The sequence below is a fragment of the Neomonachus schauinslandi genome, chromosome 3, assembly GCF_002201575.2.
Source record: "Neomonachus schauinslandi chromosome 3, ASM220157v2, whole genome shotgun sequence".
In the NCBI taxonomy this organism is placed as follows: Eukaryota; Metazoa; Chordata; class Mammalia; order Carnivora; family Phocidae; genus Neomonachus; species Neomonachus schauinslandi.
Genome location: NC_058405.1, coordinates 117,750,195 through 117,769,417, shown reverse-complemented (window position 1 = coordinate 117,769,417; position 19,223 = coordinate 117,750,195). Strand labels below are relative to the sequence as shown.

The window sequence follows — 19,223 nt, the reverse complement described above, 5'->3', positions numbered from 1 at the left end:
ATAGGAAAAGGTTTTGAAGGATAGACATCAAATGCTTAATAGAGGGTTATTTGGTGGAAGTGGTGACTGAAACATATATTTTGTTTGCCTCTGACAAATATAGTAAGAAAAAATTGAGCTCAATGAACTCTAAAAACAAAACCAACCAAATAAGCAAACAAAACAAAAACAAATATAGTGCCTTTATTCACAGAGCTTAGTGGAGGGAAGAAATACTCTAAAAATGCATAAATCCTACAACAGGGGAAGTCACTGGAGTTCCCAGGAAACTAAAATAAATGTTGGCCACATTCCAGATTTTTGACTTTCTGGTAAGTCCTGGTACTGTTACTTCTGGTAACAATTAAACGATTGTTAGGTAAGTGAGAGATCAAATGAAATTTACTTTTAGGAATGTCCTCCAGCAATATGGTAAAAGCAGGTGAAAAGCGGGCAAGCTTTGAGGCTGGAGGTGCATCAGGATAATCAGGAATTTTTCCGGATGCGGGATGACTGGAAGAATGAGGATAACTGAAGGCATTTGAGGAAACTTAGCAGGTAGACTAGAAAGGAATTAGAGATTCATTTGATTTTGATGCTTCTAAGTTGAGAAGGAGAAATCAAGGAAAATGTAGGGAGTTCACATCAGTATCTCTTTTAAATCCTCACAATGTGCTCCCCATGTATTAAGCACTTAATTTCATTTTTCATTTAAACTAATTAAATGTGATGATGTAGACGGTTAACTTTTTAAAGGCGAAGGCAACATCTTTTCTGTGTTTGCATCCCCCCCTCCCTGGCATAGTACAGATCAGGAACTTAATAAATACTTACCCAAAGAAGATAGAAGCAAGGAAGTATTATCATAAATATACAAATAAATCCCCATAAAAGGCCAATAAAAATCCCAATGATAAAAATTGACCTAATGTCTTAAAGAATTCAAAAGTGTTTAACCATAGGAAGGAAAAACAGTTGTGGGTCCATTGTACCAACAATACTGAGTATAGCTCTCATCCCTTACTTGCACATTTAGCATTTCATGGTATCGATCAGATAACTGAATTGCATGTTATTACAATATAGCATATTAAAATGATTTAGAATTTCTTCCTCATCATATCATATTCACTAGGTGATACCATGGTTGATGCTGCTGAAAAAGTGTTTATTAAATGATAAAAATACAAAATTCATAGGTGCAAATGTACTTTATGTTCAGAATTGCTGCACTCTTTTCAGATGAATTCATGTAAACCCAAACAAAAACTGATATCCCTGGATTATTAAAAAAAAAAAATCTGCATGCGGCACATTTTGCAGGGAACATCAAACCTGTGCTTATAAAATCAGCCTGGAACCACATTTTTATGACTTATAAAAGAAATTAGGCCCTACACTCAAAGGGCTGGTTATTAAATATTTTATCTTTAAAAAAATCACCAGGCTGAAAAACATTTGTATTTCATAGATAAAAATTTCAAGAGATAGAAATGAATATAGGTCTTGAACTTTAATAATGATCCAAAGATGGTGCTAACAAAGACTGCCTTTGATGAACTGATTTTTCTGAAGTATTTTTAAAAGGTTAGCAAATAGAGTTAACCTTCAGAATAAGTTCAAGGGTGTGTTTCTAAATGTGTGGTTTCTGTTTATCTGGAATACAGATCATAATGCTCCAGTACTGCCAAAGGAAAATAAGCTGTTTTCCTAGTTACATACAAATACCTTTAAAGTATGTTTTGGGTATCTTTAAATTCTATTTTCTATTTGATTTTCTGCTCAAAACAGGAGCACAAGCTGTCCATTAAGAAAAGGAAGAACAACCGGAGATTATGTAAGGACAGCTGCTTCTACTCACCATGTCAATTGATAACACAGTTAGAAATCCACCTCTCCCAAAAAGAAAATCAATATTTATAGAACAGCCGGCATTTCGAATATATGGTTAGTGTTATAACCACACTCCATTTTAAAGTTCTTAAGCTTTTTACCTGCGACCAACAGGAAAAATTGTTGCCATTTATAATGGGGTGCTCTGTGAAGTGTTTTCTGCTTACATCACTTCATTTCAAAGGATTTGCTAGGACAATCAGATTGCCTCAAGCTGAAACAGCCCAATTACTAGTAAAAACTGCCTCAGACCTTAAGAGCCTACAGGGCTTTAAAAATCAGTGATGCTATAGTATTTGCATCCTAAAAAAGGCAGCCAAAAAGCAAATAAACAAATGTTGAAAATGTATTCTTCAAAGCTATTTCAAAGTATTTCTACTCTTCATTCATATACCCATTAGAGAGACATAATTAGACTCTGCCAGCTCTGTCAATATGGCCAATGGCTAATGGGCATAGCCAAGACAATTAGGACATACAGTAAATATTTTGAAAAAATAAATCAGATAAAGGTAATTCACATACATAGTTATTTATACATCCCATTGTAACTTCAAATTAATGGGGGTCATGAGAAAAATAAAAATCAACATGTGTAAAAGTAATCTTAAGTTTATGGGCTCTTGTATTTTTTTTTTTATTTTTTTTAATTTTATTTTTATTTTTTTTTAAAGATTTTATTTATTTATTCATGAGAGAGAGAGAGAGAGGCAGAGCGAGAAGCAGGCTCCCAAGGAGCAGGGAGCCCGATGCAGGACTCGATCCCAGGACCCTGAGATCATGACCTGAGCCAAAGGCAGACGCTTAACCATCTGAGCCACCCAGGCGCCCCTATGGGCTCTTGTATTATGCTGCTCTATTACAGAATGTTATTGTCTACCTAAATCGTGTCTGATTTTATATTAGTCCTGGAAGGTAAGATTGTATTACTGTGTGGGCCTATAATTATGGTGTAATTATCATACCCTAAGAACACGGGGTAAGCCAATGGGACCTTTTTTTCGGTTGGCAAACACAGAGGAATGACATCGTGGATATATGAAGAGGACTTTTCACCTCTCTCTTATCAAGGGAGTCCTTAATCAGGGCATCAGAGAAGTGGGACAAAGGCTCCCAATTTGCTGCAATTCTTGTGAGATTCCCGGGGATAGACCAGATATCCATGGAGAATTCAGTAGAAAAGAAGAAAAATAAGTGGCTTCCTTTTAAAATGCATTCATTCATTTGGTCATTCACTGAGTCTTCTAATTATTTAACACATATTTTTTCAAGGACTGCACAGTGCTAGGAAAGTTGCTCAGCACTATAACTACAAGTCTCTGGATGTAGAGACATGTAATAAACATAAAACAATATGGTACATAGTAATACTTTTTTCAGGACAGAGCTGAAGCAGAAACCAAACAATAAAGTAGGTAGGCAGTATTTTATAGGGTATATTGAAAGGAAGCAAAGTTGTCAGAATTCAGTTCATAAAGACTCAGTACTTAAAGATGGCATTTTGAGAAGCTGCATAAGAGGAGAATAAGATTCTGTAACAGAAGCCCTGATGTAAAAAATGGGAGTCTCCTCATAAAAGATGCCCAATATCTTCGGCAAATTAACAGATACATGGAGGTCCTTCTAGAAAGAATTACAACAATTTCCTCAGCTAGATTATTAAGGAAGTTCTAGAGAATTAAACAGAACTCAATATAAGCTCTTTAGAGTTTTTCATAAATACATGTGTGTGTTTGTGTGTTTCTACGTATATTATAGCAAAGCATGTGAGTCTAAGTGTAGATGTCCATTCATGGATGCCTCTACTATCCCCGTACACCAACTACTCTCTTTACAAACTTTTCTGTTACTCAAGGCAATGAAAAATAGAATCCTAGCAATTCTAGGTGATAGCAAAGAAATCCATGATTTTGATTATAAGAGTATCAGAAACCATCAGTAATAACTAAAATAGTTACTCACTCAAAAAACATTCAACACCATACAAGTGAAAGATTCCTGACTTCCCAATACAATACATTTTATCTATTTTTGGGTGATCTGAAAGTTGCCCAGGGCTAGAATTGTTTTTGAAGTCCAGCTCTAGTTTCCAGTTTACTTCCTTTTCTTTTCCGCTGGGAAGCAATTTATTGTTTTGTGTTTTTGGTTTTTCCTGTTTGCCCATGCTACAGCAGGCAGGTCCCACGCTCAGCAATGCTGACAGTTTCTGAGACATACAGAAACATAAATGCCCCTTAGGAAGTTCTAGATATTTTCAGCATATTCCCCAATTGTTCTTTTTCTGCTTTCCAAAATACCTTTCTGGATTTAAATGAGCCCATCTCATAAGAACAATAAGCTTCCAAATGATATTTGTTGTAATGTAAAAACTACACTTTCCAGAATATACAAACAGTCCCTGTTGAGCAACATAAAGTCAATAGTTGCAGATAGCAAGCGTTCCTTTTTACCCTTTAAACTCTAAAGCCTGTCATTTCATTACAGTTTGAGAAATGGTTCTACCATTTGTCTGCCTTTTTCACTCAATGGGAAATTATACAAAAGACTAACATACCACTTTCTACAAATAATATTCATCATGAGTGGATATAATACACATGGTGGCAATTATTCTCAATTGCTTGTATTCCTGAATATAGGTTGTATATAATCACACATAACACATTTCTTTCTTCCATTACTCCTTTCTTCATATTTGAGCTTATAAATTTCTAAAGGTAATGATTTGAATTCAGAAAGTATTATCAAAAGAAAATGAAAAGGTTATATAAATGTCACTGCCTTGCTACGAATTTTACATGTTCTTGCCGAACTCAACTCTGTGAATATCTGGACTGGCTTTCTCCTATAAAGAGAAATACATCTATGTGTGAAATAGTGTTTCTGACAATAGCTTCTTGACATAGAAGAAGCTTGAAAACGTGTGAAAAAAATCCTTTGCCTAATCACACATTTACACATGCATTGCCCTCATTTTTCTTTCCTATAGTAATACTGGATCTTAATAAGAAAGTTCATACTGCTTATTGCCTCTTTATCTATAAAAGAAGAGCTTTCACAGCCTCATATATACTTTCAGAAATCAGAGCATGTCAATTAGAACCCAAACTGGTAACAGTCAACAAAACTAAAAGATAGTCAACAGAATGGAAGAAAATTAACAAGTCAGGAAATGACAGATGTTGGCAAGGATACAGAGAAGGGGGAACCCTCCTACACTGTTGGTGGGAATGCAAGCTGGTGCAGCCACTCTGGAAAACACTATGGAGGTTCCTCAAAAAGTTGAAAATAGAGCTACCGTATGACCCAGCAATTGCACTACTGGGTATTTACCTCAAAGATACAAATGTAGTGATCCGAAGGGGCACATGCACCCCAATGTTTACAGCAGCAATGTCCACAATAGCCAAACTATGGAAAGAGCCCAGATGTCCATCAACAGACGAATGGATAAAGAAGATGTGGTGTATACACACACACACACACACACACACACACACACACACACACACACACAATGGAATACTATACAGCCATCAAAAAATGAAATCTTGCCATTTGCAACAACGTTAATGGAACTGGAGGGTATTATGCTAAGCGAAATAAGTGAATCAGAGAAAGACAATTATCATATGATATCACTGATATGAGGAATTTGAGAAACAAGACAGAGGATCATAGGGGAAGGGAGGGAAAAATGAAACAAGATGAAATTGGAGAGGGAGACAAACCGTAAGAGACTCAATCTCAGGAAACAAACTGAGGGTTGTTGGAGTGGAGGGGGGTGGAAGGGATGGGGTGGCTGGATGATGGACATTGGGGAGGGTAGGTACTATGGTGAGTGCTGTGAACTGTGTAAGACTGATGAATCACAGACCTGTACCCCTGAAACAAATAATACATTATATGTTAATAAAAAAAATTAAAAAAAATTTTTATTCTGGAAAAAAAAAAAAAGGAACCCAAACTGGTTTTTCCAAACCATGTAATAGATTTTAAATGTGAAAAAGAGGAGGTGAGCATGAATTTTTGTTGTTTTTCTTGTGGGTTACATAATAATGTCATTGATGACCACATGGCCTAAACATAAATTAGCAAAATAGAACTTTAAAAATTACTGTATCAGTACAGTTGAATTCCCATTGTATTAATTTATGCTTTGGTCTCTTTGTTTAAACTTTGAGATCTTGGGGCGCCTGGGTGGCTCAGTCGTTAAGCATCTGCCTTCGGCTCAGGTCATGATCTCAGGGTCCTGGGATCGAGTCCTGCATCGGGCTCCCTGCTCCTTGGGAGCCTGCTTCTCCCTCTGCCTCTCTCTCTCTCTCTGTCTCTAATGAATAAATAAATAAAATCTTAAAAAAAAAAAAAATTTAAACTTTGAGATCTTGAAGGCCCCTGTGTCTTCTCTTTGTTTGTAGCTTCTCATAATATCTTATTTCCTTAAAAAACAATGTAATGTCTCAGAGGTTGTTTTTTTAATAAGTAAAATGTTGGAAAAATTCTAGGAAATTATAAAAATGAGATCATTTATAATCACAGCACTCGGGTATGGAATTTCCTCACACATTATTATTTTTCTTTTTTAATTCTTTAAAACATTTTTAAAATTCTTTATTAAAATTTATTTTCCTTTTAAATTCTTTTAAAATAAATTTTTAAAAATAAGTAGTATGTTTTATTTTTAAAAATTTAGAAAAGTATAAAAAGGAAAATAATGAAATTACTCACAGTCCCACCACACAGTGATAGTCTACATTTATTCTTTTATTTCCATATCTACTCTCTGTAACTAAAGTAGGGTAATATTTTATTATCCTATATTATGCTTTTCCACATATCAATTAATGAGTAATTTGCTATGTCATTTAATATTCTTTAAAAATATACATTTTAATATCTGCATAATTTACCATCCTATATCTTCAGGAAATCATTTAGGCAGTAGAAAACATCTCTTTTTAAACATTAGCAAAATTTTTTACCAACTCAGCCAGCTTCATTTGTGAAACAAGGAAATCTAGGCTTACTTCTCCTTAAAAATATTGTTTTTCTTAAATTCAGCCAATACATATTAACTATATTTGGATCTCTCTGTGTACTGCTTACTCCACTTTTCTAGCATGATTCTTGTGCCAAGAAAGAAACAAAGAAAAAGAGAGTATTTAGGCATGTGAGATAAGTGTAGTCTTTCTCACTTTAGATGAAAAATGACTTCATAGTACAACTTTCTCAAACACGATTTTCTGTAATATTATGGTGATAAACAACATTTTATTTAAACTAGTAGAATAGTAGCAATAATGAAACACATATTCCGCATGTTTAAAATTTTATTTTCCCCTGCAGAGGAAGAAATCATCTTTACCTGGGGATATGATATAGAAGAAATCTTTAAATTCATCCATCCAAACTTCTGCCAGTCTCCTGTTGTTCTTGTTGATGACATGACCAGTACCACCAGGAAAAGTGTAGGGAGTTGCCTTCCGAAAAACATGACCAACATGGGAGCAAGTCACAATCTCCAGAGAGCCTCCACATTGCCAAATCTGGGAAAAGGAGCAATGGATTTATCACAATCATTGTAAATAATGCAGTAATATTTATTGTCTGACAAGTCTAACCAAGGCCAAATCTTAGATTTTATATGGTTCAAACAAACATTGGATAGGCACAAAATTTAGAACAGGTATACTCAGTTTGGCAAAAGATTCTAATTTAGAATAGCTTTATCTATGTAAATATTGTAGCATTGGATTTGTGGAAGTAAGATGCGTTTATTTTTTCATGTGCCTTTATCAGACTACCAAATTTTCAGTTTCTAGTAGTTAACCTAATTGCTATTTAATAGATATTTAGTATCTAAAATCTGCTATGAATTAATGAATTTGTACGTGTTAGATGCCATGGTAAATAACTAAATTTGATTCGTAGAAAAACCGATTATACTCCATTCATCTGCAATTTTAAATGACCTTTAATTCTCAGCTTTCCTAAATCCACTGTGTCTTACACCTTTGGATGTGCCATTCTTATTAAAATGTGCTAGGACTCCTTTACATCTGCTCAACATGTATGCATCCTTCAAAATCTGTCTCCAAGTCATTTCTTCTAGGAAGCTATGTGGAGAGGTTTAGTATTTTGTGACTTTTGTACTTTAAACATCCTTTCTATTTTTTTTAAGCTTTATTTATTTATTAGAGAGAGAGAGAGAGCACACATGAGTGGGGGCAGGGGTAGAAGGAGAGAATCCTCAAGCAGACTCCCCACTAAGTGCAGAGCCCAGCTCAGGACTGATCCAATGACCCATAAGATCATGACCTGAACTGAAATAAGAGTCTGGTGCTCAACCAAGTCACCCAGGTGCTCCTTTAAACATTCTTTCATGAAGAACTGATTACACCATCTTGTAAGCAATTGTTTACTTCACTATCTCTCCTTTAAAACTACAAAGTTTAGAAAACAATATGTCATATACTTCTTGGTGTCCTGGATTTACTGTGTAGTTGAGGCTAGTTATTCAGTATCCTGAACACATTTATTTCTATAGGTTATACTAACAGCATATGTGTACATGCATGTGTATATATAGATATACACACATATAACACACATATATATGTTTGTTACATACATGTAACACATTGAATATGTGCTACAGGTTGTTTATCCCAATAAACAAGAGCCACAGTTATTGCTATATGTAATTGGAAGGATTGGGTTTTATATTGTAACTAACATTGTTCTTTTTTGTTCTTATTTTAAGGAGAGTTGCTTATTTTGAAAGATAAAGTTTTCTCCAGTCGACCCCTCAGGCAATTTTCATCTTAGAAGAGGGTTGTCCTTGGGCTTGGGTAGCAGTAAGAGACATTCATTTTTATCAGAAGATGGAAGATGGTAAATAACAAGTTATATTCATCAACACTGGCTTGTGCATTACATGTGCGATCTATCTATTCTTTCTCATTTCTAATTGTTTAAACAGCATAATGTGAACAGTAAAGAAGTTTCAACCTAACACTAAAATGGAATGGAATTCACTATCGCCCTCAAAAGACAGGATAGAGCATTCTTAAATAATCAGAGTATTTAATTGATTGGTAACTCTCTCATCTTTGTCACATTAAATCTATAAGCCCTCTTGGAATTATGCAATTCTTCCATTCTTCCATCCCATTAAAATGGAGGAAGCAGATCCTTCTCCTATCAAAGATAAATCAATACTTGTACGTCAGTCTAGACCATATGCCTAAGTCGATCTTAAGAACTTCACTAGTCTGGTACTTGCTTTGATTTTCTCCAGAAACATTAACAATTTTGCTCATTACTAGATAATGTTTTACCTTTACATAACATCTTCTAAAATCTCCTATCTTTTAAACAGATTTTTAAAATAGATAAACAAGTAAAAAGATTACAAACACAACAAAAAGTTCTTCCCTTGGTCCATATTCTCTTGGTTCAAAGTATCTCATTTCTCTGTTTCCCCTCACTGTAAATTAACCTAAAATTTTTAGGACATATGTTGTTTCTCTTCCTCATAATGAAATGCTCTTTATTTTTACAGTTTCCCAAAACTGCCATGGTGAAAAACACAAATGTTTCCCTTAATGAATATCTAGTAGAATCCTTTCTTGGATTGTCTTGCTTTTTCTCCCAGTACTTTATACTGTTTGTATGTTTTTCACCCTAAATTCATATTTAAATGTTAGCCTCTACCTTTCTACCTTCCTTTATTCATTCTCCAGGTGGTCTTATCCATCCTATTGTTTTGCATGCGATCTGAATACTCACAACCTCAACAGTGACATCTCAGCCCAGACCTCTCTTCTGGGATCCATACTTGTGTATCCAAATCTACTTGGTCTCTCCTTTTGCATGTCTCAGATACACCTAAATAAACATGTCTGCAGTGGAACTGTTGATTCATCCTGGCCCTGTCAGCGAGGTCTGACTTTCTTTTAGTCCTTTCAATCATCAGTAAACGTTGCCACCACTAACTCTGGTGGTCAATTAAAACAAAAACAAAAACAAAAAAACCCAAAAACAAAAAAAAAAAAAGAAAGAAAAATGAAAAAGAGAACAGAAGCCCTCCCCCTTGCTAAACCCTAAAAGTCATTATTGACTTCTTTTTTTTTCATCACTTATATTCAATCTGTTAACAAATCCTGGCTTTCCTATCTATAAAATTAATTCTCCGTATATCCATCTCTCTCGGTCTCTCGACCACCATCCTTGCCCTAATCACCAACTGTCTTGCTGAGCTCACTGTTGCTCTCCTATAATTTGTTTTGTACTGAGAAAGCACAGTGTATTTTAAAAATTTAATCATTTTATTTTACTTCCGTGTTTAAATAATTCCATGGTTTCTTACAGAACTGTGAATATAAACAAAAACCTTTAGCAGGGCCTCGCAGACACTACATGATTCTCTCCCTTCGTCAATAAAGCACTGGTGATATTGGCCCTCTGCCATTTCCTAGAATAACAACTCACATACTCTTTCACACACCAAAGCCTCAACAAGTGCTTTCCCTATACACAATTCTGTCTGCCCTGCATCTGACTGCCTCTTTCCCATCCTTCTCATCTCAGCCAAAACACTGCACAGCATCAGAGAGCTCTTTCCTCATTTCCATATTTAAAGTGTCCCACTCCAATTAATTTCTGCATGAGCACCCTGTTTATTTCCCTCTTTGCTTATCACTAATCTGTAATTTATTCATTTGTTTGGCTGTGCACTTTTTTCCCCAAGGGCCAGTGGAGCTATCTGGTCATGCCCCCACCTCCCCGTCCTCCCAGCCAAGCCCAGTGCCTGTTACACAGGATATGTCACTGCATGTTGGTTGAATGGAAAAATGAATAACTCAAAATTAACTACCAAAATTAATATTTAAAAAAAAGCATCCTTGGCAGAATGATGAGATTTAAGCAGACATATTTTGAAGGGGTTTAAACAGCATTTATGAAGGAAATATTTTTAGTATCAGACTAACCAGAGTAGTCTAGTAAAATGAAATGCCACTGTTATTTCACACAGTTTGGGATCTGAAGAAGTTCTTTGGCGGTCACAGCACAAGAGATAAACATCAGAAATGGTTGATGGCTTATGACAAACAAGGGTGCTAAATGATACAATCTTAATATTTAATGTTACTAAAGTAACCATTTAGTCAAATTCACATTATCTCTCTCTTGAAAACACGATTTAGTAAATACTCAGGTATTTGTACCAGGCCATTCAGCAAAGTGCCCCAGATTCAGAAGAAATAGCACATGATGTGTTTCACCTGAGAGGGAATTTCAGACATTCTTTTCACTGTGCACTGTTAGTAGTGGTAAAGCTCCCCCTCCTCTTCGATGGATTAGGCATGAAGGAACACCTTCTTTCTTCCTTCACCCAACTCATATAGGGGAACTACATGAGTGAAGGAGAGACTGGCATTTCCCTCCCTGTTGGATACTTGCAGAGCACTAAAATCAGCAGACTACCCTGGTGTTACCATCACAACATAGCAGAATGTAGTGAGTGAGATTGTGGGAAAGCCTCAAGTGTAAGGAAAAATGTGATCCTAGTAAAATAGGAAACACTTCTGTCCTAGAGAATCCTGAAGGTGGGCTAGGGTATACTGGACAGCTTGTTGCAGCAGAATTGGTAGGTTCAGTCACATAGTAATCCTGGGAAGGAGTAGTCTTTGGAGACAACGGGACAAGACTTCAGTGGTTCCCAAACTCTATAGATCATGGAACAGAGAAGAGGGAAAATGAGCGTGAGACTAGCAATATGGCAGATCAGCAAGAAGATGTAACATTGAGAAAGGCAGTTGGAGACCATACAGGGTGAGAGAGAGGCTAAGATTTAAATCCTCTGCAAAAGGCCCCTGGATAACAGAGGCGATAGAAGGTGAAGCTGAGAACGCTTTTGAGAAAACAATGGAACTGTGTATAGAAGACTCAAGGATGGAGGCCACTAGTAGCAAGTGGAACCAAACTGAGCCAACCGCAGGCAGCCATCATAAAACATGAAATCAGATGAAACCTGACATTTCTGTAGCCCTCCTATTTGACATACACCAGGGGAGTGGGAGCTGGGAAAACCCTGCCTTCCCCCTTGTAAGTGCTTCTATCAGCATGGGCCTGGGGAGAGGAGAGAATTTGAGGCATGCACTGCTTATGAAACAAAAGCTTTGAACTGAACATTACTAGTATTTTTAATAACTGAAACTGGCTAGAAAGCTATTGAGTATATCCTAAATGACAACAGGATTGGAAAGGAATATTCCTCAGAGCATTATATAATGATGGGAGGAAAAAATAAATCATTTTAAGTCTGTGCTTCTCTAAATTTAGATTGTAAAATAAACCCTGTTGCATACAAACCAGTGATTGACAACTGTCTTCTGAGTTCACAATTTGCCTTTTTGCAAATATGGATTAGCACTGTGGTTGGGTAAGGGAGGGCACTTTATTTCCACTCTGTCACCTCTTGGCCCTCCCCTGGTTTGTAGGCTTATGGGTTCTTTGTCCCAAATATGTACACAAAAAGAAGGACCCCGACTTTGAAAACATTCAAATATGGAGTTCCAGTGGTCTCTCTTCTTTCCCGCCGAATAGGCAAAGAGGTAAGGGTACATGCAAGCGCTGATGTTTGATTATCATGCTAACTTGCAGGAAGATTTTGTGAGCCCATGTACAGGCATAATGCAGTAACAGCTGCTGACTTACAAGACAGAAAGTCAACCTGGCCCTGACTTTGACTCTCACAGATGGAGGCAGTTCTGAAGTATATTTAGGAGTGGTAACATAGGTAGAGGTAACTGTTCCATGACTCAGTGACTACTGGCCCATGCTTTGCTTGGGAGCCATAGCCTCCTGACTCCTGTAATAAAGTGAGTACTTCTTCCATTGCCATCAGTACACACAGAATGTGTGGATTAACATTCATATTGCATCACCCAGGGATAGCCTCTCCTCAAACTTTGCATGAAAATGAAAAGATCAAGGTAGGAATGCATAACATTATGCGTTAATTAGGCTCAGATCTGGTCATAATAGTACCCAATTAGTTAATGTAGAAACAAAACATTTAATTGACCAAGTGTTGACCAAATAGTTACTCTGTAATTCGGAGACACTTCAGTAATATGAAGTAATTCGGATGTAAAGAGTTCCCAGAAAACTACATGGATGAATATTATGGCAGCAAGAACTCAAACTGAGTGGAGACCCCAATAACTACCAAGACAATTTTCCTCAGTGTATCTTCAATAAATATTTTAGAAAAATGGAAGAAAGGAAGCAAAGACGAAAAGAAGGAAGAATATGACACAGTCATTAAGAACCTGGGCTTACAAATAAGCAAGTAGAGTTTTTCTAGTAGTTCTGTCTCTTACTATCTGTGCATACTTGTGAAACTTATTTAAGTCTTCAAGGCCTTAATTTTCCCTCTGAAAAATAGGGATATAAAAACTACTTCCTAAGACCCTAATAAGATGGCATATATCAAGCTTTCTGCCTGATACTTCATATGGGAAGAAGTAAAACATTATCTGTATATTACTTAACTTTTACTGTTGTTGAGGGAAACCAGCATCTGTAGTGAATCAGCTTATTGTTGCTTCTTAAAAAGTATTTTGTTTAAACTTGGTAAGTTTTGCCTCTTATTGGAATTGCAATATTAACATCCAGGGGTTTAGGTACAGTGCAGAGTTTAAAAGAATAGCCAATTAGTTTCCAATTAGAACACCACATTTTGTTCTCTGAAATTATTTTACAGTGTCTGAACAAACAGCAAAAACTGAAGAAAACATGATGTCTCATCCACATGAGCATGTGATGTCCGAATTACTTTGTATCACAGAGCATATCTGATTGTTATTTTCCAGACTTCCGACAGATTAATATTTGTATATTGTATCTCTCTCAAGTAAATTTGACCATGTATGAAATACAAACTGTCCTTTTATCCACAGAGGACTGAAGCTAGCCAGTTACTTGTTTTCTTTCCCAGATATTTTTATGAGAGTCTTTTGATGATGGAGAAGGTTATTAATCAAAATGTAAAATGCCCATTGCTCATTTGATTATCTACTTGATTTTCTTACCCCAGCTAGAAGACAATTAACTAACATACATTATTCTTTCATGTTTTTTGGCACCTACATCAGTGACATTTTAATTAAGGTTCATAAACTTCATAAGCTCCAACTCTGCAATCTCAGTTCTAGTGCTACTATTACTAATTTTACAGCTGTTGTGCCAAATTCATGCAGCTGCTTGTTTTTATACTAATCTTTATCCCCCCACAGCCAGCCCACACACATACTATCTCTGGCACAAAGTCACTGTTTATTTTTTTTAAATTTTTATTTATTTATTTTATTTCAGTGCTTTGGGTGACTATATTCTTTTTTTTTTTTAATATTATTATGTTATGTTAGTCACCATAAAATACGTCATTGGTTTTTGATGTGGTGATCCACGATCCATTGTTTTCGTATAACACCCAGTGCTCCATGCAGTATGTGCCCTCTTTAATACCCATCACCGGGCTAACCAATCCCCCTGCCCCCTCCCCTCTAAAACCCTGTTTGTTTCTCAGAGTCCATAGTCTCTCATGGTTCATCTCTCCCTCCAATTTCCCCCCCCCCATTTTTCCCTTCCTTCTCCTAATGTCCTCCATGCTATTCCTTATGTTCCACAAATAAGTGAAACCATATGATAATTGACTTTCTCTGCTTGACTTATTTCACTTAGCATAATCTCCTCCAGTCCTATCCATGTTGATGTAAAAGTTGGGTATTCATCCTTTCTGATGGCTGAGTAATATTCCATTGTATATATGGACCACATCTTCTTTATCCATTCATCCGTTGAAGGGCATCTCGGCTCTTTCCACAGTTTGGCTGTTGCGGACACTGCTGCTATGAACATTGGGGTGCATATGGCCCTTCTTTTCACTATATCTGTGTCTTTGGGGTAAATACCCAGTAGTGCAATTGCTGGGTCATAGGGTAGCTCTATTTTTAAATTTTTGAGGAATCTCCACGCTGTTTTCCAAAGTGGCCGTACCAACTTGCCTTCCCACCCACAGTGTAAGAGGGTTCCCCTTTCTCCACAACCTCTCCAACATTGTTGTTTCTCTCCCTGTCCATTTTTGCCATTCTAACTGGTGTAAGATGGTATCTCAGTGTGGTTTTGATTTGGGTTTCCGTGATGGCTAATGATGATGAACACTTTTTCATGTGTCTGTTAGCCATTTGTATGTCTTCTTCAGAGAAGTGTCTTTTCATCTCTTCTGCCCACTTTTTGACTTGATTATTTGTTTTTTGGGTGTTGAGTTTGAGAAGTTCTTTATAGATCCTGGATATCAGCGCTTTGTCTGTAGTGTCATTTGCAAGTATCTTCTCCCATTCTGTGGGTTGCCTCTTTGTTCTGTTGACTGTTTCCTCAAAGTCACTGTTTAATATGCCCTTAATGACAACAGCAATATACCCTAGAGGCCATGTAGCACATTGGTTATGGTAATATAGGCTCTAGCTCCTGAGGTCATATCCTAGCTCTGCCACTTCCTAGCAGGGTGAACTTGGAGACTTCCATCTTTCTATGCTTCAGGTCTCAGGTAATAACATGAGACCAGCAGAATCGACCTCAGAGGGTTGTTATGAGGATTGAGGCAGATCAGCTGCTGTGGCCTTTAAGTGTGTACCTGAGTTGCAAGGAATCACAGAGTCAAACTGCCCAAGGAATGTATCCAGTACTTGATAAATTTAATGCTTAGAACAAAAATAATTATTTGGATGAAAAAGAAAAAGCACCAGATTTGAAATTGGAAAACTGTATTCTTAACTGAAATAAACACAAACTGATCATAGAATTTGGAATAAGTCACTTAATCTTGAGAGTCCTCAGAAAATTCATATATGAAAGAAGAAGAATTGAAGTTGATAATGGCTAAATTTTCTTTTAGATTTCTAGGATTTAGATTGATCTCTTTATATGGGGCATATAACCACTTTTAGATATCAGATTTTTATTTCTATTTTAAAGATTTTGTTTATTTGAGAGAGAGACAGAGAGAGAACTTGCACATACAGAGAGAGAGGGAGAAGCAGGCTCCCCACTGAGCAGGGAGCCTGATAGGGGCTCAATCCCAGGACCCTGGGATCATGACCTGAGCCGAAGGCAGACGCTTAACTGACTGAGCCACCCAGGTGCCCCTAGATTTTTAGATAGGAATAATACATCTCTCCAAAATTTAATCAACATGTTCCTACTTGGGCAAGCTGACTTGGCTTTAGCTGTATTAGAAGTACATGTTGTGTAGATATTATTCTCTGAACATGAGAAAGTATGAAAAAGATAACACCATCAAACTTATGAGGCAACCAATGTGTTTTTTTCTCCCTCAGATTTAGGAGTTTCCTATTTTACAAAGATTTTAAATGTTATAAAAACAAGGGAAATCACAAAAGTACTCTTGTTCTCTCAGAGAATGAGAATGTTTCAGGAAATCACCATATATTAGAGTAATTTGAAGATTTTATTTTCATATTGGCATGAAATATAGACAATTCTGAGTTGAACTTATACTGTTTCATATATCCCATCAATTTGCTACTAAAATATCCAGCTATCAGATACTTTCCCTTCCAAAGTACTTTTCATCCTTGGGCATCTTGAATCTGTGATCTCTTTTCAACTTAGAAATGAATTTTCTGAAACCCCCGAGTTTGAAACAAACCCTTTTATACCTACTCATTTTCTACAGGGCCTAACATATTAATTCTGAAATAAATTTCTTTAAGGAAAGTCTCACAACCCAGCTTTATCTTTTTGCTTTGCCAAAGACTTAGCAAATGACTCCTGGGAATTGGGGGTGGGAGGGAGGGGGACAAGAGTACAAGGAAAGCAGAGAAGAAGAAAATGGAGCAGAAGAATAGAAAGGTGTGCTTATACTGAGTGTGGTTTGAAGCGGGAGAACTGTTTTGAAATGGAACTGAGACAGTCTGCATATGAACCAGTGGGTATCAGATGGATGGTGAGGTGGGAGTGGTCACAGACAGGATCTTTTTAACCTCTTCTCCCACTGTTCTCAAATATAAACACCCATTCCCAGCATTTAAGTGCATAGTGGAGATACCTCCAATATATATACACCATCATTTCATAATGTACATTCTACTATCACTTTTTGCCTCTCAATGACTTTCTTTGCCTTGGAGCTTTCTGACCTTCAGAATTACCACACATTATGGCTACTGTATTTCTTTGCCTCAGGAGAACTGTTACTTGTCATTATTCCACATCTTATCAGGACTGCTGATATTGAAGAAATTCCCAATTCTCCTTTAGATCCTGATTGTGTTATGGCAAATCTTCCATCTTCTGCCTAAATGACATGTATGAGCATAAAAGGCAAGAAATGAAGAACACAAAGCAGCCTACCGGATATTGCAAATGCTACGTAATATAAGGTGGTTCTCCTCAAGAAAATTAGTGTCTAGCTTTTCATATTTACAAAAAAGTATTGCTTTTTATATTAGCATAGATTGGTGCAAGCAGATAATTCATAAAAAACGAGCAAGAGAAATAATATGCAAGGCAGTCATACCTTTTCAACTTTCAATTATCAATAATTTTGAATTGTGATAAGTACTAGAGGTTTTGGATATTTTCAGTGCATTTTAGGGGAATAGTAACTAAGACAAAAGTAGAATTATTGGAATTTGTGCTTTCCTCATTGTACAATTAATCCTATGAATACATTTTGAATGTGAAAAAAATTGTATGTAGATGAGATTTTTGAGAACTGGATGGAAAGGGTCTGTGATTTATTAAATCATGTTTGGGTCAGACATTTTGCATTTTACATTGGTGTCCTCCCATGTCTGATGATCCGACCTGACTGTCAGATACCAGTAACATCTGCTGCTTCTAGCCACAGAGTAGCTCATGACAGCTGCGTGATGTTGCCCTAGAATTCATGCCAGAACAGTCCTCTTTGAATATCAGGAGACCACCTGGGTACCCAGCTGCACTGTGCTACATCTCCTGCTCTCTTGCAGATGCCAGAGATACTTAAAAAGAACTTGGATGGGGTAGGAGAAGAAAACTCGGTACCTCAGAAAGAGTTATCCTTCGGTTACTTGATCTCTCCATCTATAAACTGTCCACCTCACCTGACTGTGGCTGCAGCATTTTAGTCTAAATGAAATTTCCTGTATAAATTGTAAAGTGGTCAAATGCTTTTCAAATGTAAGTCCCCAGGATAAACTTGAGAGGAGTAAATGACCTCTCCCCTCTCAAGCATTTTTCTTCAGGCCTTGGCCGGTGTCTATTGGGCAAATATACACTAACCATTAAGTTTGTGTCAAGCACCATGCTGGGCTCTGGGGCACAGAGGAAGAATAATAAAGCATGGATCTCTGTCTTCAAGTAGCTCACAGCCCATCTAGTTGTGACTGTTAGTACCGGGCATATTAAAGTTCAATCATCAATTTGCATCTGACAGTTGAAGAGGAGTCTCTCATGCCTACAAGAAAAGAACTGTTTTAAGAGGTACTTACCCTAACAGTAATCCTTTCATGGACAGAATTTTCTTTTCCTAGCTTTTAGTCAGCTAGAGACATTTTATTTCTTGTCAAGGACCTGAGACATTTTTATAGGAAGCTATAAGTTTTGCTTCAGATAAATACTTGCCCTAGGGAGCCCATATAAAGCTCTAATGCTATCAGTGGAAAACTATGACTCCTTTCCAAAAATCATCTTTCAGTCATTTTTTTTTTTTGCCATAAAATGCTTAGTGAGATAAATGTGAAACATATAAAAATATCCATATTGATGTCACCTCCAGCACTCATTACAAATACCCATAAGACCCACCGTGAAGGAAAATAATACTCTACTTTGACAGTTTTGATCTTTTAAAAATAAATTGGTAGTAGTAAATGTAGTCTATATCATACTTTAAAAGAAGAGTGAAGAAGTAACCACCACAAAAATAGCCACATTTAGTGTGATACTTTGCTCACTTACTCACAAACAAGGAGAGTGCAGGGCAAAGTTTATTTGTCCAGATACGATGTTTAAGCACAGTGAAGATAAGTTTCTGGTCTCTATTTCATTAGAATTGCAAGATGTCATTCTTGTGACATATAAAGGTTGTTTAATAAGAGAACATCCATGCTCGTTAAAATGCTTGCTAAAGGAGATATGCTTTATCCAAAACTTTCTCCTCTTATCAAATCTCAATATCAGGACCCTCCTCTTTGTGGAGAATTTCGGGCTTTCTACTTTTTTTGAATTTAAGAACAGCTGACCTGACTTTCTATGCATTTCCACCTTGAAACATC

The 19,223-nt window shown here is 36.5% G+C and overlaps 1 protein-coding gene across 2 annotated transcripts in view; it reads right to left on the bottom strand.

The window, feature by feature from the left end:
- Nucleotides 1–19,223, bottom strand: part of GALNT13 (polypeptide N-acetylgalactosaminyltransferase 13) — a 547,381-nt gene that overhangs the window by 152,881 nt on the left and 375,277 nt on the right. For both annotated transcript variants that reach the window (XM_021702903.1, XM_021702904.1), the window contains exon 9: nucleotides 7,238–7,418. In XM_021702903.1, the coding sequence (XP_021558578.1) occupies nucleotides 7,238–7,418 (181 nt within the window). The remainder of the gene's footprint in view (nucleotides 1–7,237; nucleotides 7,419–19,223) is intronic.